We start from the raw sequence: 23,297 nt of genomic DNA, 5'->3' as shown, positions 1-23,297 counted from the left end.
AAACAAGATATAATTCAGGAAGAAGTTTTAAAAGTATGTTCTACTATGTTGTCTCCATTCCTAGCAAGTGCTTTACAGCTACACTGTGGAAGAGAGGCACTCAACTTTCACTAGGAGGAAATATCAATGATTAATTCTGATGCAAATCACAGCCAGCTGGCTCTCTCTCCACCCTGAGCAGCTCAGAACCTACTCTAAAAATCACAAGCAACAATTTTCTCCAAACTGTGGAAAGCTGTGAGTGAGTCCTGCTGAACTGATGCAGGCAGCTGCATGCCACCACCTCCCTGTCTTGCCCCCACACTAGCAGGAGCACTGCACGCCAGGCAGGAGAGTGAACCCAGCTCAAGACCTCCAAGCAGTGCTGCAGGCTGCCCTTACGCAGCTGCTTGCCTTCCTATCTTCCCCAAAGCCTCCCTGACAGGGATGGCAGAAAGTACGGCAGGGAAGTGGCACAGCTAAAATCATGGGTACCTTCAATCCTCTGTAGTGACATGAACCCTTCCAGCTCCTAGGACTAGAAGAGAAGAAAGATGCCTTAAGACGCATAGAAATACTGCAGGGAATGGGGTGATACCCGAGTGCACATCATCTCAGGGACGGTGGTGGTGAAACAGCAGTAGCAGGGATTTCAGCACTTTCTCTGTACCAGCCCAATTGGGAGGGATCACAGATATTTTCTCCCATGCAACCCACTCTCTGGCTCAGGCAGCTGACCTTTCCACTACCACTGGTACTCAGGTTAGAGAACTTCAAATCTCAGCTACATCATCTGCCAAGATTACTTCTGTGCAGGAAAGTCATAGACCATAGCACCTTCCCTCAGCCTCATCTTCAACTAGAATACATCAGAACTGAACCCTCAAGGCTTCTAAGATTTACGTAATCTTTTTTCAAAGGGAGAGAAAATTTAGGAGACTTGGCAAACCTGTACTTCAAGAACAAAATGACTGGCAAAACCAAGAGCATCAGTGTACCATTATGGATAATAAACAAACTTGATCATGGTGTGTGCTGGAAAATTGCAAACTGAACAGGTATTTCTTTACAACCAATGGCAAGAAAAAAGATACAAATATTCATTACAATATTTAGGCACTAAACAGGTGAACTTCTATTAGCCAGATGTAAGAAGGGCAAAAGAAAAGCCAATTTCTTCTAAAACTGAGGAAGTATGTTAGGACATATCTTCACTGGTATAATGATGAAGAATCTCATCTTGCCATTTTTTTCCACATGAAACGTCTCATAACTTTACATCAGTTATGGCTGCAGAATGTAGAATGAAAAGGGCAAAACTCACTGGAAAAATGCTCAAATGTCAAGGGCTCACGGCATTGTTCTGTATCCTAAATAACCTTTGTTTTCCCACTATAGTGCCAATAACTCAAGCTGTGCCTGTGCTAGATCCAAATGTGACATCATATCTGCCAGTCCAACCTTGGTCTTTGTAAAACCAACTTCACTCTCCACTGGATGAAAAATGAAAGAAAAAGCAATAAATCTTTATATTAAGATGCACAGAAATATACCTTTATAAATCTTATAAAGACTATCTACCAGGTTGCATGTGTTTATTCAGGTCTCAGACCAAAGTTAAAATAATCTTGACTTGACTACATGCAGAGCAGGCTACTACAAACTGCTTTTTGGTAACATGCTAATATAACTATGGTAACAAGAAATGAGCCAGCTTGGTTAACTTGACACCACTCTAAGTTGTTTTGACTAATCTGGCTACAGATCAAGTTTGAGAAAAACAGGAATAACAACCACATCCCATGATTCATACTCCTGTCCCTGAACAAAAGGAATGTATCTTCACCCATTTAATTGACCTAGGAAAGACCAACTGCTACTCTGAAGCTCTTTGTCAAAAGCAGTAACTTGTGATTCCCAGACAAATCAACAGATTATTTATTCATATTTAAACCTTCCTGTTTTTTATCACTTGTTTTCCTTTTCCATTTGTCTCACCATTCCCATCTCTCAACTAGTGGATAGGGCATGAAAGAGACCTAGCTTCTACCCATCTCTCTCTGTGCAGCCCTGGACTCTGCTGTCAGCTTGCACACCTTAAAAATATCACCACCCATTTTTGTAATGCTGTGAGATCAATCCATGAAAAGCACTAAGAATTATGACCTGTCATGATCTGCAGTACAATGTGCACATTCACCTTAATGAAGTGGTAGTTTCTTATCACAGTGGAGGTGAAGAAATAAAGCACAAGAGAAGGCAAATTACCCCAAAATATTTTTAAAAGCTGCTTAAAGGGCTTAAATTTGGCAAAGCACAAGGTAATCTTCAAGTTTGCTAAGCAATGGATAGCAAGTTGGACAGAAGGCTAGGTTTATCATTATGGCAAGCACTTGATATGGAAAATTCTATTTCACAATCAGTATGAATTGATTTGCATAAAATGTGTATGATAGTCGCTGAGTTTGGGCCCTGAAAGATGGGAGAAATCTTCTCACAATAGCCCTGAACCTTCATCTACTCATTTGGTATGTAGGACATTTTATATGAACTGTTACCAGCTGTATTATCTTGTAGGAATTACTACAGTAACCCCACATGGACAAAAAGGTCTTTCTATTACTACTTACAATTAGCCCTTTATCAATGTTTAAATACAGATCCTACTAAGCAAAACATATACTTCTATTTTGACTGGGCTCCCAAACAAGATTTAGTCACAGGAACACAATTTCTAGGAAATACATGTTCTCTGAGGTTTTTAGGCTTTCCAACTTGACAGGAGCAGAAATAAAATTCTACTGGAAACCTTTCAACACAGCTGCAAGGAAGCGTTTTGTAAGAGATCAACAAACAATCTAAAATAATTTTGTAATTTTAACTTCAGTATTAAGTATGCAAAACAACATTTGCGTGTTCTCCACGAGTTCAACAATAAAAAGTCATCAGTAATTTCCTGGTTTCTCCTCCAAGACACTGATACAATGTTAGTGCATATATATATACACACACACATACATATAAAAATATAGTGTCCTGGTTTCAGCTGAGATAGAGTTAATTGTCTTCCTAGTAGCTGGTACAGTGCTATGTTTTTGAGTTCAGTATAAGAATGTTGATAACACACTGATGTTTTCAGTTGTTGCTAAGTAGTGTTTAGACTAAATCAAGGATTTTTCAGCTTCTCATGCCCAGCCAGCGAGAAAGCTGGAGGGGCACAAGAAGTTGGCACAGGACACAGCCAGGGCACCTGACCCAAACTGGCCAACGGGGTATTCCATACCATGTGACGTCCCATCCAGTATAGGAACTGGGGGGGGGGGGGGGGGGAGGAGGGGAGGATCGCTGCCTGGGGACTAACTGGGCATCGATTGGCAGGTGGTGAGCAATTGCACTGTACATCATTTGTATATTCCAATCCTTTTATTATTACTGTTGTAATTTTATTAGTGTTATCATTATTAGTTTCTTCTTTCTGTTCCATTAAACTGTTCTTATCTCAACCCACGAGTTTTACTTCTTCTCCCCAATTTTCTCCCCCATCTCACTTGGCGGGGGGCAATGAGTGAGCGGCTGCGTGGTGCTTAGTTGCTGGCTGGGGTTAAACCACGACATGTAGGCACATATATCTATTGAAGCAAGTCTCCATTTGAGGCAAGCAGGAGTCTTGTCTGAGTAAAAGCTCTAGGCTCACAGTCTTCAATCAAATCTACCCAAAGTTCCACAAGAAAAATAAAACTATGATCAAGCAAATTTAAAACTATATGAAAAATAAAGTAATCCATTGCCATAGAAGACATGAGCACTAACCTGTTGTCAGTGTCAGCACTGCATTTTGGAGATAACAACTCAAAGGATTTTGTAAATTTCACCACCTGTCACAAAAAAGTAACTTAAAATTGTTAAGATGAATAAATATGTAAGAAAACAGTAACATAAGGTTCCTATATTTAAACTGTATTTTTATCCAATGGTCTTAGAATAAAAATTCAATCTGTATTCCCCCAATGGAGAGTTCATGTTCAAAATACACACTGTGCACAGTTCACTAACTAAAAATATCAAATCAAATGGTATCTTTAGATTTCTTCATGAAACTATTTTCTGCAACAGTATATGCTTCCCTTCAAAGGGCTTTGGAACATGAATTATGGAGCTTTACCCAAACAACACTTTTTTTAATATAGAAAAATAAACAGAAAGACCCATTTGCACTACTAATTGCAACCAATTTTCCTTAAACATATGTGCCAACAGCACATAAGTGAAACATTTTAAGAGTGGCTAATGTGACATAGAACACAGGTAATGTTTTTGGATGCTAGTACGGATCCCCATCTGCCACTTCAGTTCTGTACTGTAAAAGCTTTTCATGCGATGTACAAACAATGATATTTTAGACATGGCTTAACATTGAGTTACTCTATGGAGATCTATTTTGATATATAGGTTAACCCTCCAAAATAGGGGGAAATCAGGAAAATAACTGCTTTGCCACTTGTAAAAATGACGAAATGGGTGGCAAGATGCTATTCTACTACTCCAAATTAACCTAATATTTATGATTGTTTAGAAAAAATTCAGTCTTAACTGAATACCTTGGCTGTCCACATTTCAGAATTTGGTCTAGAGGAATGAGAACTCATTGCCTGTGGTTTGGAAAAATCCCCTCCATCCTCAAAGGTAGAAATAGTACCAAGAGCAGAGAAATGAAGTGAGCAATGCCACCCACGGCCTGCTACTAACACAATGTACTATTCTGTGAAAAATAAAAATCACACGATACTTGCAAACATAGTGCTGTTTCATAAGAATGTAGAACTGTATCTTGTAATTATAAAATCAGTGTGGGGGGTCTAGAAAGAGAAAATAAACTAGAAATGTTAAAATTCTGTGACAAAGAATATATAAACAAAATACCTCAATTTTGCTTTTATGAAAGCTAGTGTAATTTAGGGCATAGTCCACTGAAACTACTTAATTGCTATTAGTTTAAATGAAATAAGAATCATATCTTTCCTCCAGGAAAGAAAATAATGGGTTTTGTCTGCCATACACACAAACTTATGATTCTGTCTCTGATAATCATTTAGACTTGTCACAGCCCAGCAACAAATAATCAATTACAGAGTCAGTGAATCCAAAGATACTTGGATAGAAAAAAGAATGATGCTACAAGCAACATTTTTATCCTTCAACTACTTCTCAAATCAGTAGAAAGGAGAATAGTTTGTGTTGAATAGCCTGAAAACAGTGAAGGGAGCCACCAATATAAAGGCAATCACTTATTTTACTACTAATAACAATAATCATAAAAACGTTAAACATTTTTAAAAAGGCTCTCATACCCTATGAATGGCAGTACTACAAAGTCCCAGTGAAAGTCCCTGTCAAAACTGTGCATGAAATGCAACTCTCGACAAATAGTTTCATATAGCTTAAGTCCATGTTTTCGACTTAATGGAGCTCTGCAATGAAGTAATTATTCCTTGGTCAAGGGGACAGAGCAATTGCAAAAACCAAACGTACTTCAGTAATGCTGAAAGTCATATTTTCAATTCAGCTGCTCAATGCAAAAAGCTTCTTCCTATCACAAGAACAAGTACATGACTATCTAGCCATTTGTATGCAAATACCTCTTTTCCAATGGATTTTCTGTTACCTCAGGGAAAAATTACTAGGCTAAAACAACAAAAGGGCTTATCTTTTCACAGCATTTTCATCATTTAGGAACTAAGACCGGTCCTCATTATTTATTTTGCAAAGTATTAAAGAAACTTGTTAAAATGTGCAAACATAGTTACTCCCAAACATACCCCTGCCAACAGCTAGAGTGAATGGAAAACTTTCAGGAAGGAAACAAATCCCATGGAGTAGTGGCCACCAAAGGTGGCTGAGAAAACTCCCTGTGGTGCAGGTGCAGCCCTTATTGTCTTGCTGTTCTTCCACATTAAAATACTGGATTTCACAAAAAAACATTCATGAGAAGTTCAGAAGCTGACTACTGTGAAGACACTGATTAGACTGCTGTAAAGCCCACTGAGTTGCTGAAAACACAGGATGGTCAGTTAACAAAGTCTTGATGAGTTTATTTTTATCTGTTATTTCTGAGGGACCAGTAGTCTGCTTAAAGATGTAGCATGTTACATACTAGAATAGAAGCTACATAAGTATTTCAGTTTGCTACAGTTAAACAACAATAATGGATGCAAAAGTATGAACACTGTAGAAATATCAACAAAGATGTCTGATAATTATTTATTGGAATGTATGCAAAAAAGGTTAGTTCTAAAAATGAGCATTGAAAATTTGGTTGATGATGCAACTGTTTCTGGTTCTGAAGCTGCTTGCAAGCACCACCCATTTGGTAAGTCATTAGCCTGAAAATGTTAGCAAGGTCATAAATTCCAGGTAAATGTAAATGAAACTACAGACAGGATTTTTCTTTCCTTCTAGTGGCTATACCATGAAAGAAAGGAACTGAGCAAATAAATATTTGATAACAAATCAGTTCATTTCTCTTTTTTAAGCAGACCACAGGAGCACCTTGCTTCTCAATTAAGCTGTCCTAGCTGCTCCGTAATAAGCACTAATTACATCACACAGACAACTGAGAATCACAGCATATCAGCTGGATCACACCACTGATAGATCCATCAGCAACTTACAGACATCCCATTAAATGCCTTCAAATGACCAGAAGGAATCATAAATGTACCTTTCAGTTCCCATTTGAAAAAGCGGCTATACTGGTTTTGGCTAATTTTCTTCATAGTAGCTTGTATGGGGCTACATTTTAGATTTGTGATGAAAACAGCGTTGATACCACAGGGATGTTTTTATTATTGCTGAACAGTACTTACACAGCGTCAAGGCCTCTGTTTCTCAGTCTGCCGCCCCAGTGACTAGATTGGGTGGTGCACAATAGATTGGGAGGGGACACAGCCCGGACAGCTAGCCCCAGCTGACCAAATGGATATCTTATACCATATGATGTCACGCTCAGCAATAAAAGCTGGGAGGAGGAGGAGAAAGGGGGAGCGCTTTCAGAGTTATGGCATTTGTCTTCGCAAATAACTGCTACATGTGATGTAGCCCTGCTTACCTGGAAATGACAGGAGACCTGCCTGCCGATTGGAAGTAGCATATGAATTCCTTATTTTGCTTTGCTTGCGCACACAGCTTTTGCTTTACCTACTGAACTGCCTTTATCTCAACCCACGAATTTTCATACTTTTACCCTTCCAATTCCCTTCCTCATCCCACTCGGGTGGGGAAATGAGTGAGCAGCTGTGTGGGGCTTAGCTGCCTACTGGGGCTAAACCACAACAGTGGTGTTGATAAAGATTCAACCTGTACCTAACTTACATTTAAGAATGACGTACTGGAAGAATACTTGCTGTCCAGTACCTGCATATGATATGGAGCAGCTTCACCACATTAAAAGCAGCTGCTCCACCACTCACATATTAGCCTTTCTACAGAATGTCCAGCCATACTTACTGGTGATTCGATATCTTCCAGAAGTAATACTGAGCACCGTTCACACTTCAGCAGAGTCTGGGCCCGATGCATAATTTTTTTGACAATTTTCTCTAAGTCAGTCTGTTCCTCAAAGAGGTCATTCACTACTTCCAGTAAAGCCTGCATACAAGGACAGAAAACTCTTGCATTGGTTGTAGAATTAATAAATACATGGAGCATTGCAAAGGAGGCATAATCTCTGGGATTAATTTTAATATGAGTGATCCATTGAAATTTTCATTCAAATAAAGTTCTTGATGATTATGGCAACAGAATTGGGGTGGGGGTATCTGAAGAAAGAAAGAAGTATTTCTTAGCTCACAACTGGGCATAATCCAACCTCTAGCAAACAATGGGAATCTTTCAAACTATTTCACTGTGGTCCAAAAATGAAACAATGGCTGTAATGCAACTCTCCAAGTACGCAGTATGGATTGAGTTACTTGATTTGCTATATTGAATTTGCTGGTGCATTTAAACTCCATTTTATTCATTTATTACACATTTTGCATGTTCAAAGCTGGAAAGGAAGCACATCAATACTTCCATATTCCAATAGCACTCTATCCAGTCTTTACCACTAACAACATGTCTGTAAAATACAATGTTTTAAAATGAAGGGCTTCCCCTTTCATTTCACCAACTTTAAAAATAATAGGCCATGTTCTTTCTTACCATGGGTCCAAAGCAGCATGCTTTTTCCTTTATTCTGGTTTGGGGCACCGACACTAAAGAACATCCATACAGGTAAGCATATAAACGTTAGTGGTCTTAGCTCTCCTAATGCAGTGGTCATCAGCAAAATGGTGGTCACAGTAACTGGAAGTTGCTACCATTGGTGCCCAGTTTGATAGGGAATGCGAAGTATGGGCTTCTCCATCACGCGTTACTTGCCAACTAATTTCAACCATCGACTAGGCAAAGCTAAAGACCACCAACAGGTCAGAAATGCAATTAAGTACAGGCCATCATGTAGCTGTCAAATGGCAATGATATTTGTTATGCTCACATGGCTGAAGTGGCAACAAGAAACAAAGAATCTGTATCTCTAATCCAATTTCCTGATGTGTCCAACCACCACAATTTACCATTTTCTAATTAAGAATGAGAATGTCCCTAATACTTTTCTGCTGAATTCCTCCCTCAGAAGATTAAACATCAACTCCTCAAAAGTCTGTCATTGTTCCCTGCAGGCTGGGAGTCTGCAGCAAATTTTAAGTCTCTATGTAGTCAAACAATTATTTTGTTTGAACATCAAACAAAGAAAAAAAATCCTTGGCAGAAAATCTTTTTTTTTCCCCTAAGTCTCCTCCACATCTCCACCCCAAAATATAGTGGTCTGCAGTCAGACCTGGACAGAAGACAGGCTCAGATGCTTCATGACCCTTTAACATATACACCATTAGAAAGAGCTATTAGTTTTCAAAGTAGTGGAAAGCATTAGTTTCCATACATGGAAAGCACCAAAATACTGAATATACAAATGTCAGTGCTCAATACACAGACCCACCCCATTGTAGTTTCCCCTGCTTTGTGAAGCAAGAGTAGGTTTTACCACTACCAGTGGTATTTCTACTGAAGCTTTGGAGATGTGATCCATGAAAACAAAAGTATTTCCCATCATTGCAGGAAAGGCGATTTTAAAAAAAAAGCCAACAATTATCACTCGCAAAATTACAATTTTACTTCTTAAAAAATAAAGACCTCTCTAAGAAGTAAATGATGTGAGCTCAGCATTACTTTCACTTCTTTGGAGCCTCCTGTCCCAACTGATGGATGGCATCAGCAATCAGGAGTAATGTGAATAATGTATCTACGCAGACACATGCTGTCAAAACCCTTCACATATAGGTGTTTTGTTTTGGGGGTTTTTTTCTTACTTTTATAAAGATATATCTACATTATTTGCACATGAATTGCATATTACCAATTCAGGATGGCAAAGGTTTGATATTACTGGAATTTTATGACAGTTTGAATCTCTGCCAAAGTAACACTCTCCCGCACTGTCTGTGTCACAAACACAATGGTTTCAGCACTATGAAACATGGAACTGACATCAGGAAACAACAGCCACCACCACGAGCGTATTTCCCTCCCACACTCTCTGCTTGCTGCCTGAGCCAAGATAGTGATCTGTTGAAAATGTATTTTTTGAAATAAAACATAGTTAAACCCGTCTGCTTAGCAAACATGTACGCATAGCTGGCATCTGAAGGAACAATAGTTTGATATTGGTCCAATATATATTTTTTACTTACCCTGCTTCTGTCATATTCCTTCCTTGAAGCTGCAAATAGCTGGGCATTGGATATGGCAATCCCACAGAATGGGAGATACATCTGCATCACCTAGTATCAAAAGAAACTCCCAGTCATTAAAAGCCACTGCAATTAGACACTCATGTTACTAGCAAAGAGACCTAAACTTATGTGACATGTCCCAGAAGGGTCTCGGCTCACTTGCTCTTCAGCAGAACACTAAACACAAAACAAAATCATCAAGGGCAAGGCACATAAAATGGGTGGAACAGAGATTGAATGGGTAGGTGTATTGGTTTTGGCTGGGATAGAGTTAATTTTCTTCATAGTAGCTAGTAAGGGGCTATGTTTTGGATTTGTGCTGAAAACAGTGTTGATAATACAGGGATGCTTTCATTATTGCTGAGCAGTGCTTACACAGAGCCAAGGCCTTTTCTGCTTCTCAGCCCACCCCACCAGCGAGGAGGCTGGGGGTGCACAAGAAGTTGGGAGGGGACCCAGCTGGGACAGCTGACCCCAGCTGACCAAAGGGATATTCCAGACCATATGACATCATGCTCAGCAGTATAAAGCTGGGGGAAGAAGGGTCCTCTGTAACTTGTTTGGAAAACTGCAGATTCTCAGGTTTATAAAATGGCTGCTGAAGACTACACTAAATTACTGTAGACACTACAGCTTCCCTAGAAAAGTATTCTTTACTTTTCTGGACTGCGTTTTTATTCTAAGCTCGAGAAGCAAGCTTGAGTCACGTTCCTGCTGATTTCTAGAGGATGTAGATTTTGGAGAATATCAGCACAGTACAACACAGCACATTGATCCAAAACTATTAGAAAGCTGATTGTGTTCTCAATGAAGGAAAAAAAAAAAAAAAAAAAAAAAAAGGGAGGTTAAAGAAAATGCTTGAGAAACTGGGCCTTAATGCATCACCATACATTAAGAAAGACCGGACAAGAGGGACTGGAAAATATTTTCAGGTGCGCAAGACTGCTTTAGGCTGGCTATGACTTTAGGCATCTGTTAGGCTGGCTGTGTGAAATGAATAAACTAGGCTAGTCAAATACATGAATACCTGTAGGACTGGCACTTTCACAAGGATGACAATGGATCAAAGTTCAGCATTTTTAAGCTACATATTGATAACAAGTCTGTAATGTGCTGCCACTGGTGAGTGGTTCCCAAGCTTAGGTCTGAGACATTAACTAAATTTTATAGGTGCTGAATAGCCTTAACATTGCAAAGCCAGGGAAAGTTGGGGCACTCGGCTGTTTACAGAGCCAAAAGAATGCTGTAGAAGATAAGCTTTCTCCTCCCTGGTCTGTCGACTGGGAGATCCACTGTAAGCAATCCTTCCTGTGACAAGTTTTGGCATCAAGAAAGTGGCATTTGTCTTTGAAATTCCATTTAATTGGAAAATTACTGCTAACCCAGGGAAGCAGACTATTGAGATTTTTGAGGAAAAAAACCCCAAGAATTGTAAGCATCCAGAAGAACTGAAACAGCAGCAACTGCTGTTCTACTTTATCTTCCTTAAACACTCCATTGGCTACATGGCTACTTAGCCTGAGTAATGAGTTTTCGAAAAGGATCTTCAGATCCTCTGAATGTTGTACCTTCACAGCTGCCATTCTGTCAGAATAACTGCAGATTTTAAGGGCACACACAAATACACCTATAGTACTAATTTGCAAATGCTTTACTTTTGTCCTTTTCTCATCATGGTTGCCTCTAAAGGAAAATGACATACTTTAGACTCTACAAACATTCATCTTTTCAGAGAGGCAGCAATTAAACTAGCCAACTATCACAACAGATCTGCAGAAAGGAGTACACAAAATGAAAAATAAAGTAAGACTGTAACAAACCACTAAGAGGGACTAAATTTTTATGGTAAGAACTCAGAGAATTTTGCATATTTCAGTTTAGATTTTATTTCCAAAATAAAACAAAAAACCTATCTATATTTTCTTGTAATAGTACTAAATACCACAGCCACGTAAGAGATGCAGAGCAGAAAACCTTTAACCTGAGAAAAATCTGACCGTTAGTGCAATTATGAATATCATAGTGAGAATGGATGCATTTTTACTTAATAAAAATAAGTAAATACTACTATTTATTGCTCCCACAATGGAACCTCTATTCCCAAAAGTAATGTGACCCTGTGGCAATGGAAAGCATACAAGAAGTTTATGAACCTTCAGCCATCACAAAAACAGCTAGCAAAGATGTCTTTTTTAGAAAGAAGAAAATACGATTTTGCAATATTGAAAAACACTGGTCTCTGGAACTCAATTTACAAGGCACTGACTCTATATAGAAATTAACATCCATATAACACTGGTTTATGAAATGTCAAGAGTCTGGAGAGCTGCTGACATCAGTCTTTTCACCACTCATACTAACTGTGTAAGGTGCAGTGCAACTAAGAAAGAGACACCAAGCTGTTGAAGATACTCAGTAGAAGAAATTACCAAATGTCCACAGCTATGAATTAAAAAAACAAAACAAAACAACCATCAGGTAGAGAGGAACCACCCCGTGACAACAGATAAATCAATTATCCCTGTTTACCTAAGAACAACTGACAAAACAAAAGCCTACTGTCATTCCTCTTCTGTACTTTCTTAATGGTAAGGGTGACTACTGCCTAAACCGCTTTTGGCAAATTGTAATACAGTACCAGATAAACAAAGAATAAAGACATTTCTAATCATAACTGAATTTTAAATAAGATTTTTTTAACCAAAATTGCAGAATAGAGTAGAAAGCAGTTATCACATTCTGATTTCAAGTTATGCGTTTCAATCTGCAGTACTCAAGGCTGCTTTACAAGCACCTCTACCATGTTGATGCTATGGCTGTTGACACTCCATATAAATACGGAGTAACATAATATTCAACTCTTATCTGTCTGAGCCACATACTGTAAGGATCTGGTATTGTTATGCCAGATTCACCTCAGGGTTTTTCCCTCCAACAAGAATGCAAACAGCTGAGAAAATGGCACATATCACCATAAGCTGGACATACCCTTTTTTCCTCCTTTTAAGTGATGGGTATATAATTACTAATCCTCTGGTGCTCCAAGGTAAAAACATATTGCATCACTGAACCATAATGCACTGTAATTCTATTTCAATTCCTGCTAATTTCTACTATTTCTCCTTAAATAGAAGGGTATAAGTTACAATGAGCATAAAGCACCGTCCATACATTACTATCTTAATTCTCCAGCATGTATATGCTTCAGTAATATAATACTGACTTTTGGTAACAGCAAATAAATTGGGCAGAAGACTAAATTGTTATTGTAAGGACAGAGTATTGAAAGGTTGGTCACAGACACACTGTTAAGCAGCACAACAGATAAATGACATAGTTATTTTAATTTGCCTTGGTGAGACAAGATCTCAAGAAGGAGCTGTTTTCTTTTTCCCTGTCTACAGTTCTTCCCGCAGCAGTGAACAGGCCAGGACAGCTTGCCTCTACCAGCCAATATCTGTACAGGTTTTACCAAATAGTTTTATTACACAGTGAAGCCAGCCTGATGCCGGAACTTGCAAAGCAACCACTAACACCTGGCCCAAAGGTTGAGTATGCAACATGTTTCCATCACACCAATGCACAAAAATTGGTGTGAAACTCATGGAAAACCACCTAACATACCCTTCTGAAAGACATAAAATAATTTCCCTTTGCTATACTGAAGGCCATTTAAAAAAAATTTTTTGAAGCAAAATGGAGTATATCTGAAAGAAAATTTCCTTCCACGTCCATTTTGAACTAATGACAGGGAAAGAGCCTGCAGATTTATTAAACAAAGCAATTTCCTAAGAAAGCAAATAGAATATAAAACCATCAAAATACAGCTTTAACAGATATACCTCATTAGTTTATTTTGGCAAATAAGATTAGTTGTTATGATTCATCACGGTACTTTGTGGCACATTAACAAACAAATCAGTAAATATGTAATAGTATATTTTATAAAAATGATGTTCAGTCTGAATAATAAGTTAATCTAATGAACCTGCTGATATGTTGGAAGAGACTACTATTTTTTTTTTGTGAGAACTATAAGGCATTCAGATATAATAACTGTAGGTTAACAAAATTATATTGTGAATTACTTGAGCATTCAGGCTCCAGATAACCTGACCCAGTTTCTCATACCTAACCCTCCAACAAGTACACAGCATCCTTGGGTAGCAACTACACTCACCTCACAAATTCACAGCGGCATACAAAAGCTAAAAAGCTGTGCTCACTTACAAACTGTTCAATATTTTATCAGGGCAAGAAACCTTCTATGAAAAGAAGATGAAGTAATGGGCACCAGTTCAATATCTCATCCTCTTCATTTCTAAATTCTGTTATTTCGTTATGGTTTTTTTTATGTTAGGAGTATTAAAACACAACTACCAAGGGATAAATAGGATAAGTACTAGAAGCTTTAATATTCAATTATGCAACCACTTACATTTTCAGCTAGGTCCTGAAGATGATGTATCTTTTTTGCAAAACTACACCAGTAAGATCAAATGACTGCCCTGACAATAGTTCATTTTTCCTTCCCACAGAAGTATATATTCCCATTGCTTTAGTATCTCCACACATCTTCAAACTTGTATGCCCAAACTTAGACCTTTAAATCCACAATGAGAACTGAAGCAGTAGCTTGATATGGAAGCACAAAGCATTCCCAAATTCTGCAATGTTAACTGCTAGGACAAGAAAGCTGCAGACTGTGCTTGTTTCATTGTGGTTTGTTGTTGTTGTTGTTGTTTTTTTTTTTAATAGTACCAATTGTGAAATCCAGATGAAGCACGCCAGTTCTCCCTCAGAATTTCAGAGTATGGTCTTCCATATGGTTTCCTCTTCATAATCACAATTTTATAGGCCAAAAGTTCCATAACTGGTTGCATAGTTGTCTGGGTACATCAGCATTTGGACACCTATGCTACAGCATCACAATGTCTTGAGATGTGATACTCATTTTACTTTCATCTGGCTTTTCATAGATGCTGAGACATAGTCAGAATACATAAGTTAGTAAGATGCTTATCAGTGTTCCTCTGAACTGCTAAAAATAAGTTAAGGGTTTCTTTCATGATCTGGGCTTGGGTTTCACAATAAATTCACACATGACATAAATTTTTTTTTTACCGTCAGATACAGGCACGAGGAAGCCTCTGGCCAAGCTCTTTCTGACAACGCCTGTCCTCAAGAGATACCACCTTTCCCTTCATCACACAGCCTGGGGACAATGGTCTTTACAGAACCTGCAAACTCTTCCCCTGCTACCCCAGAAAAGTTCCTGCTGGCTCCTACTTTAGAAGTTCAAAAGGAAGCTGTTTTCTAGAATTGGGTGTCTCATGGGAAATAAGTTTTGAAATTTTCTCTTCACAAGAAGGTGGTATAAAATCCTTTAGTTTCCTAGCCTCAGTGTTGTTTTACCCTCACAAATAGCACAAACTCTACATCAACCACAAAACAGTACAAAATACTACTTTTCTTACCCTATTTAGGAATATAGGTGTTCATTGCTGCAGATGACAACGTATTTTGCTTTTTTTTGTTTAATGACAGGTAATGACATAGACAATGGAGCTGCATGCATGCAGACCTGCAATGCAGAAAATTATTAGCTTATCATGAAAAACAGTCAGTGCTGCAATGGCAGCACACTGCAGAGGTAAAATGCTAGCTTCACGCTTACTGGCTGGAAAGCAGCCCTGAGTTCAGCTTCAGCTAAATGCAATGACATTTACCCTGCCTCCCCCGCATGCGGTTTCACCCGCACTAAGCATCCTCAGAGAGCACCTGCTGCCATAACTATCTGATAGATATAGTCTAACTCACAGCTTCTGATATACTCCAAGAATCCCCCTGCCTGTGGTCACAAAAGAAAACAATTTTGATGTCTGATGGAAGAAAGAAGCCTCCCAGTAAGGCTTGCATACCCAATCTGGCACAAACTCCAGGTTAAGCTCTCAGCAAATGCTTGACTGGTTCAACTGTTTTCTTTAGCGGCCACGGAGCCAATTCTCTTTACACAGCTTGCTTGGTAAGCCTGTGGGGGAAGGGCTTCCTAGAAAGAGAAAAAAAGTCCTTTTAAAGCAAATGTTTTTCTTATAAATGTTTTGTGGACATACTTAAAACCAAGTCAGGGAAGCCAGCTGTCCTTTGAAACACTTCCTAAAGTGTTAAAAACAGGTTCAGAGAATGAAATATTCTACTGAATTCTGAAAATGATAAACCAAAATCAATTGCAAAATGGTTAAGCACAAACATTCATCCAAACTCCATCACCTTCTGCCAGCTGTGCAGTGTCTGGCTATCCACGCCTCTGATAAAATCTGATTGTCACCCAGGTTTGCAATTCTAAGAAATATTTTCCAAAAATATTTTTCCACCGCAAGCATGGACAGAACAATTGCTTGGTGGAGACACCCCGTGAATTATGGGCATAGAAATAGGGCATATAGCTCCCACTTATACCAGTGAACCTGCAGAGGCTCCTGGGCCAATTTTCTATTGCCTGTGATGACTTTTTTTTCTTTTTTTAAGTTTCCATTTGCATATGATTATTACTTATGCAGTACCATAAAAATGCCTTAATGCTTGCAAACGTATGGCAGCATCTCTGTCCTATAAAGCTCACTATCTATGGAAGCTTTTGGTGCTGTAAACAGCCTGAAAAGGACCACAGGCGCATTTCTTCAGCACTGACAATGGGCTTGCTTGCCTCGTATAATTACTGGCACACATTCAAATTAGGTAACTGCATCACCAGACAGATTACAACACACATCTCCTGTAGGAGCAGAGTTATTACAGTTTTAAAACCTGAATCCTATGTAGGTCACTGTTCTCACAAGCCATGGCACTTGGGAGACTATCGCATGCAGGACCAAGGGGCAGGAAAGGGCAGGAGTGCAGCTTAAACGGGTTCAGCCTCAGCCTCTGACCTTTTTCTGGGCCCCCATCACTGCCCTCCAGTTGCTACAGCACAAACACCATCTTCTCTTTTTTCTGCTGCGCACCTAAGATCTTTAAACTGGGAAACAAGTGAACACACTGAATTTGATTTACAATAATACACTTGTAAAGCTGTTTATACAGTCAAAACTATACACATCTACTAATCCTATTTCATTTTTCTGGCAGATATTTAGAGGTTTCTTGCCCCAGTCACTTTACAGCTAAACATTATTCATATCTGCCACCACAAGCAGGAGGTGAAGCTCAAAAAAATACAAACAAGCCACAATGAATTATTCTGTCATACACACAAAAACATTGGCAGTGGCTATTAAACCTGTTTTTAGCAATATTCTGTAAGACATATTTAAACATTGTAACATTACATTGAATTTAGCACTCGGTATAAAGTGGGAAGGACAATAAATTGTACTGTAAATTTCCAGAGGGCACTTCATTTTAAATGCTATTGCTCCAAATAAATCTGAAATATCAAAACATTTCTGCTAAAGACTAGGAAGCCAAAAATAATTTAAATGTATGTAAAATGGCCACTATTCTAGGATCCAATCTTCTGATCTCATACATGCAAAAATCCAGCTATTTTCACTGGAAATTTCTCCTTATTTTACACACACCTGAATCAGTGATGCCCAGTAATAAGCCCTGTCCTAGCAAACACTTCAAACTGCCACTCAGTTATTCAACATGTGATACTCTTTCCAGCAGGAAAAGCAGGGACAAGACGAGGAGGAAAGTTACACAAAGAACAATAGTGGTTCTATTAAAATGAGAAGTGTATGAACTGAGGAAGAGTAGGTGTAGCAGTCAAAGACAAAAAAGCGGTGACACAAGGAGCATCACCATGCTAGTGTAAGCACCTGGAAGCCCAATGCCAATGCATTCAGCACTTAGTCCTGGGGGTTCAGCAAATACATATCAAGCTTGAAAGCAAGGAAAAGTCACCTTGCAGGCAGCCCGAGTGAGGGTTGCAAAGTTAAAATATTATGATTAAACCAGTAAACGGACATGCTTCTGGTGTTATAAGCAAGTTGAAAGCCATGGAGACTCTTCACTGCAGGGGCTACTGAGGGCTCTCAAATCTGGGTGGTGGAGATATGCATCATGTATGTGTGACCACCTGCAGTTAGAACGCCCTTAAATCAACCTGACAATTACAGATGACATTTCTTTATCAAGTCTAGTGTTTCCATCCATTGTTTTTGAAAGTAGGCAGAGCACCATCCTTTGTAGCAAAGTCTCACAGAGAAGTGCTAGGCAGCTTTTATTTGTTAATCTGAAATAACATGAATGAGCAGCATCACGAAAGGTCATGAATGTCCTCAAAACCACAACTCCTACCCACCAATTAACTTTCACTCCTTCAAAGGCTGAATGGCAGTCATCTTTGACACATCCAAATTATATCATCACCTTAAAAGTCAAGCTGAAAGAGTTCACAGAGGACGTTTTACCTGTGTAATGTTTTCCAGAGAGACCAAGAGGGGCTGTTACTGCCTGGCTGCTCTTTCCTGTTTGAAGATGAGCCACTAAGAGGCCAGTCCCCAGGCACGGGAGCCCACAGCTGTTGCATAAGGCAGGCAGTTCTGCAGTGCCTTAAATCTCAGTATATCAAAGCACTTTGGCAGACCATGAGCGAAGTTTTACAGCACGAATATCATGCCATAATTTTTTTCTAGAGACAGCGAAACTGAGCCGAAAAGATTAATCGATTTATCTGAGGGGAGGAAGAAGGTCACAAAGAAAGATTTTGTCAAAATTTTGGAAAAGCTCCTGGTTCCCACTATGCCTGAATCAGTGAACCCAGCCTGCCCGAAGACACTGTTAAAAAAGCTTTACAAACATCACTGCATGAGACGGGAGGATCTTGGTATTGGCACTGCAGAGTGAGAGCAGCGAAGACTGATACTATCAATGCTAAAGAGAGTTACAGTTCAGAACTTTAACTTGGAATAGGAAAATTAATAAGTATCACTTCAAAGTTGATTTTTCCTACAACACAACTGTAGACTTCGGTTTTACCATTTCAAATTGCACCACGTGTCTGATCTCTGGCAGATACTACCCATAATAACTGACCATGCTAATTGAATGGTATTGAAACCAAGAATAAATTCCATATGCATCCATACATTGAGAACATCATCCTCAAGTCACAATTCTACTTACAACTCAGTTACCAACTCCCAATTCTTGTCAATGATGAGAACTAGATATATTTATGCACTTCTTGCTGCAGTCTTTAAGTTTTACAGTACACAGACTGAAAACTTTCTACTAATTCTTGGCTTACCCATAACTAAATCAACATGTCTTCTTTCACTTTTTGTACAAATTAAATTTTGTTGTTAGAGCTAGAGTGCAGGCACAGAATCAGAACCACAAACTGGTTGAGGTTGGCGGGGACCTCTGGAGGTCATCTGGTCCAACCCCCTGCCCAAGCAGGACCACCCAGAGCCAGCTGCCCAGGACTGTGTCTAGACAGCTTTTGAGTATCGCCAAGCATGAAGACTTCACAACCTCTCTGGACAACCTGTGCCACTGCTCAGTCACTCTCACAGTAAAAAAGAGTTTCCTGATGTTCAGAGTTTCCTGTGTTTAAGTTTATGCCCATTGCCTCTCATCCTGTCACTGGGCACCACTGAAAAGAGCCTGGCTACATCCTCTTTGCAACCTCCCATCACCTATCCTCCCATCGCCTTTCCTCATAGGAGAGATGCTCCAGTCCCTTAGTCATCTTTGTGTACCTTCATTGGATTCTTTCCAGTATGTCCACATCTCTCTTGTACTGGGAAGCCCAGAACTGGATATGTTGCTATGAGTCATGAGTGAAACTTAATCCTGCTGTTGCATAAATACTGCATGCAGTTTAACCAAAAAAGAATTTAGCTCATCTATAGATAATGGTCTGCACTGAGATCACAGTGATATTACTAAGTTCCTATTCAGGTTCTTCTCGCCTATACTTCAAAAGGTGTTTCATGATTTTTGAAGAAATTACTTGAACAGTAACCTTTTTTCATATTGGACTTTGTTTAACAGAAAGAGAATGTTTCTGGAAGAGCTTACTGCAGAGGCCTGATCCTTTGTCATGCTGAGCTCCTCTTTCAGTGAGGTGGGCATTCTTTCCTGACTAAAGCCAATGTGGTAAAAGTCCTTCCTTCTAACTGAAACCCCAACTGGAATACAAAAGCCTGAATCTAACACATACACCAACTAGATTTCCCCGGTTAAATTGTGCTTGGTATGAATAAGTTTAGTCCCCCTGACCGCTCACTGTTTGCAGCATTAGTCCAAAGGGGATGGAAAGGGTTGTTTCTGTTCAACTAGAAAAAAATGCAAAGCAAGTTTTCTTCTGCAAGTGAAATCCAGAATTTGGGTGACACCTTAAAAGAAAGGCAGGGACTCAGGACACCAGCTGTATTCCCTTACATTACTGCTTGTCAAGCAAAGCATTTCTAGTGTTTCTTAGGCTACAGAAACTTTACCCCCAAATGGAAAAAGTCTTCAAAGGACAACATATGGCATAAGTGACCCTTCCTTTCACCACATTATTTTATGTCTCGTTTCCAACCAGGATGCACCTGTACCTTGACCCTTTCTTCCATAATACATAGAAGCATTGCAACACAACATAATCACATCGTATTTTTGAGATACATTCTTACGTTATTTTGTTAGTTTCTCCTCGACACTGGGAAATTTGCCAGCGGTGGTCTACATTTGCCTGTTTTGAGTTTATGTATATTTAGTGACTATTATCATTGTTACTGAATGTCACGGCACTTTATGCTGGTGACACTTGTCTACTCTTCATACATTTCTCCTGAGAAAGCTGTTCTTATTCTCCTTTCCACTTTTTAAGATGAAAAATAATTGTAAGGAATACAGTGTATTCTCAGTGTATCATTTTTACCCATATATTTTTTCTTAGAAACACAATGTTTCTGCAAAAGTGCAGAATCTTACCCTAGCAGAATTGACTGTACAATTGGACACACTTGACAATACTGTTATTTGAATGTGATTATACCGATTAGGTAATCTGAATTAGTTTCTATTATAGCATTTTCAGACCTGATTAAAAGCAATTCTAACACTTAAAACATGTATTGTGATTTCTACCTATCGCACTGTGAGTGTTAATGTTTCACATGAGGAAGTAGGGGAATAAACCCTACAAACCTTTGCCTTTAAGAAAACAGCTCACAAACCCTCATGTTGAGCTCATATACGAAAAAAGGCAGTGTATAGTAATAATATAATCTTTAGAACACTTTCCATGCAAAGTGACAAGGAATTTGCTGGAGGGAAACTTAACTATAAATCTAGACAGTATCATTCTTAGTGGTCTCAGGTTAGTATCTACTAAATTAGGGACAGATAAAACCCAATGTAATACCAAGGCAATAGAATAATTTCTTAAACCACGAGAACAAAAATGCTAATTCTTATTAGTTTCAAATGACAGGAGCTATTGAAAGACCATCACAAAGAAAAATTCCTTAACTGTTTTCTTAACGGAACTATTTACAGGAAAGCGTGTTGAGCAATTATATTACCTCTCCTCTTCTTCATTACAAGCACAGTTTAAAGGAACAACAGCAGAAAAGTAGCTGAGCCAAATATTGCTCTTATCTTCATCACTGTAAGCCTGCAGTAATACCTCTGAAATCTTAATTTGGATTTACATGGTTGTAATTTACAGAATTTTGTCATCTTTAAAAATGTGAAAAGGTGGTTGATGCCTCAAGGACATTTTCATCAGCTCTGGCTCTATCAATTTCACAGAAGGCAGACTGACATTAAAGTTTATTTTACCCTTTCCAGGCAGATGCCAGTCAGAAGAAGCTAAGCATAAATATTTACAGATTCCTGTGGAACCATGTAATTTGTAATACAGCTTGTTTTGACATTCCCTGCTTTCTCTATATCTCTGTTCTATGTCTACCAGGATGTCCAAATCTCACATTTTACTGTTTAATCCACGCACAAGAACGTGCCAATAGAAACAGGAAAGCAAGTGACCATCTCTGCTCAGAACTTCAGAACTTTGAATCCTATCCATAATTTCCATCACAGCAAATAAGAAAAATGTATGGTATCTTTTGGTAATATCTAAAGCCACAATTCTAGAGAAAGTGATCTAAACTTGTGCTTCAATTTTCTATCTTTACTTCACTGCAAAAATAGGAAAAGAACACATGGGTAAAAGAAGATTGTCCAGCAAATAGTAAAATGTGCAACTTATGAAGATAAACAATTATTCAATCTGCAATATTGAAAATATACCAGTTCTAGAATGCAAATGTGGTTTTATATGAAAAAGAATCCACTTCTGCCTTTAATTCAATTGAATTGTATTCAATTGTTTTGCCCAGAATCTTCACTAGGCATCAGTAAGAAAGAATCAGAGTATGGTTGAGAGCCATGAGCTTCAGGAGTCAGGTATTCCCTTACAGCTTAAGTTAAGCCTTGGAAGGATAAACTTTCCCAGATCAGTTAGAACTCAGTCAGGCATATTCCTGAACTATTTTTTTCTTTCCTTTTTTTTCTTTCCCTGGAATTCTGTCCCAAACCAGCACCTTATCATAAGTTCTATTTTGGTACTTGTTGATCTCTTCCTTATAGCCTCCATTAACTCTACAATCAGGGAGGTCAATATCATTAACTGTTTCCAGTTTCAGCTCATGAAATTTTAAAAATACAGTCAAGCAATAATTTGGATATTTCCACAATTCCTTAGAATTTACAAGTACATTTCTAAAACAATGATTTACAGAATGCAGCTTTGACACAGATTTTTTATGTGTGTATGTGGGAGATGTTAATCTATTCAGTTGAAATTGTGGTAATTAACTCAGACAGCAAATGAGTGTCTTCCAAAACAAAAAGTCTTCCAAAAAGTCTGCCTTTTGAGCATGACTGATGGACAGAGCACCAGGAGAAGCTCTGCGTTCCATATTACTGCACTTCTGAGTTTTAAGACTGGGTGGGCTATAGCAGCCCGACTTAAAAAATTTGATTTTTTCTGTGCTGCAGACTGCAAGGGGCTGATGAAAGTGTGTGGGCTGGTTTGGATGTGAGCCATGCTTTTTCCACACATCATTGTGTCTCCTGCACTAATGACTCACACCTGCACATGCTGCTATTTGATTTCTAGGCAAAGTTATTTATAAACTGGAACTGCAGGGCCAAATCCTGGTGGTATAACTATACAGATCATTATTTACCTAAAGCCCTTGTCTGTGAAGCATAGACAATTTGGGGACACTGAATTCACTCTCCTTTCAGGTGTCATGAAAACTGGATGCAGCTTCTCCCCGATAAAACCCACGCTGCATTTTTATCTTGCAGACTGTTATGGATCTGATATGGTAAAGCAGCACTTTACACCTGGCTGTGAGATAAACACAATCACAGACCTACAAGGTTCCCTGGACACAGAAAAACATCCTATCTTCTCTCACAGCAGGTACAGGAATTATTTGTCATACAGGCTGTTTATACCTGGAGACTTGCATGTTG

At 38.8% G+C, this 23,297-nt stretch overlaps 1 protein-coding gene across 1 annotated transcript in view; it reads right to left on the bottom strand.

The window, feature by feature from the left end:
• The window catches only part of PDE11A (phosphodiesterase 11A), a 145,878-nt gene that overhangs the window by 74,131 nt on the left and 48,450 nt on the right, over positions 1-23,297 (bottom strand). Inside the window, 3 exon segments of the mRNA XM_041124451.1 lie at positions 3,790-3,854; positions 7,483-7,623; positions 9,765-9,854. Of these exon segments, the coding sequence (XP_040980385.1) occupies positions 3,790-3,854; positions 7,483-7,623; positions 9,765-9,854 (296 nt within the window).

The sequence above is a fragment of the Aquila chrysaetos genome, chromosome 6 (assembly GCF_900496995.4).
Source record: "Aquila chrysaetos chrysaetos chromosome 6, bAquChr1.4, whole genome shotgun sequence".
In the NCBI taxonomy this organism is placed as follows: Eukaryota; Metazoa; Chordata; class Aves; order Accipitriformes; family Accipitridae; genus Aquila; species Aquila chrysaetos.
The sequence above is the reverse complement of the archived record's forward strand: the minus strand, read 5'-3'. Positions and strand labels throughout refer to the sequence as shown.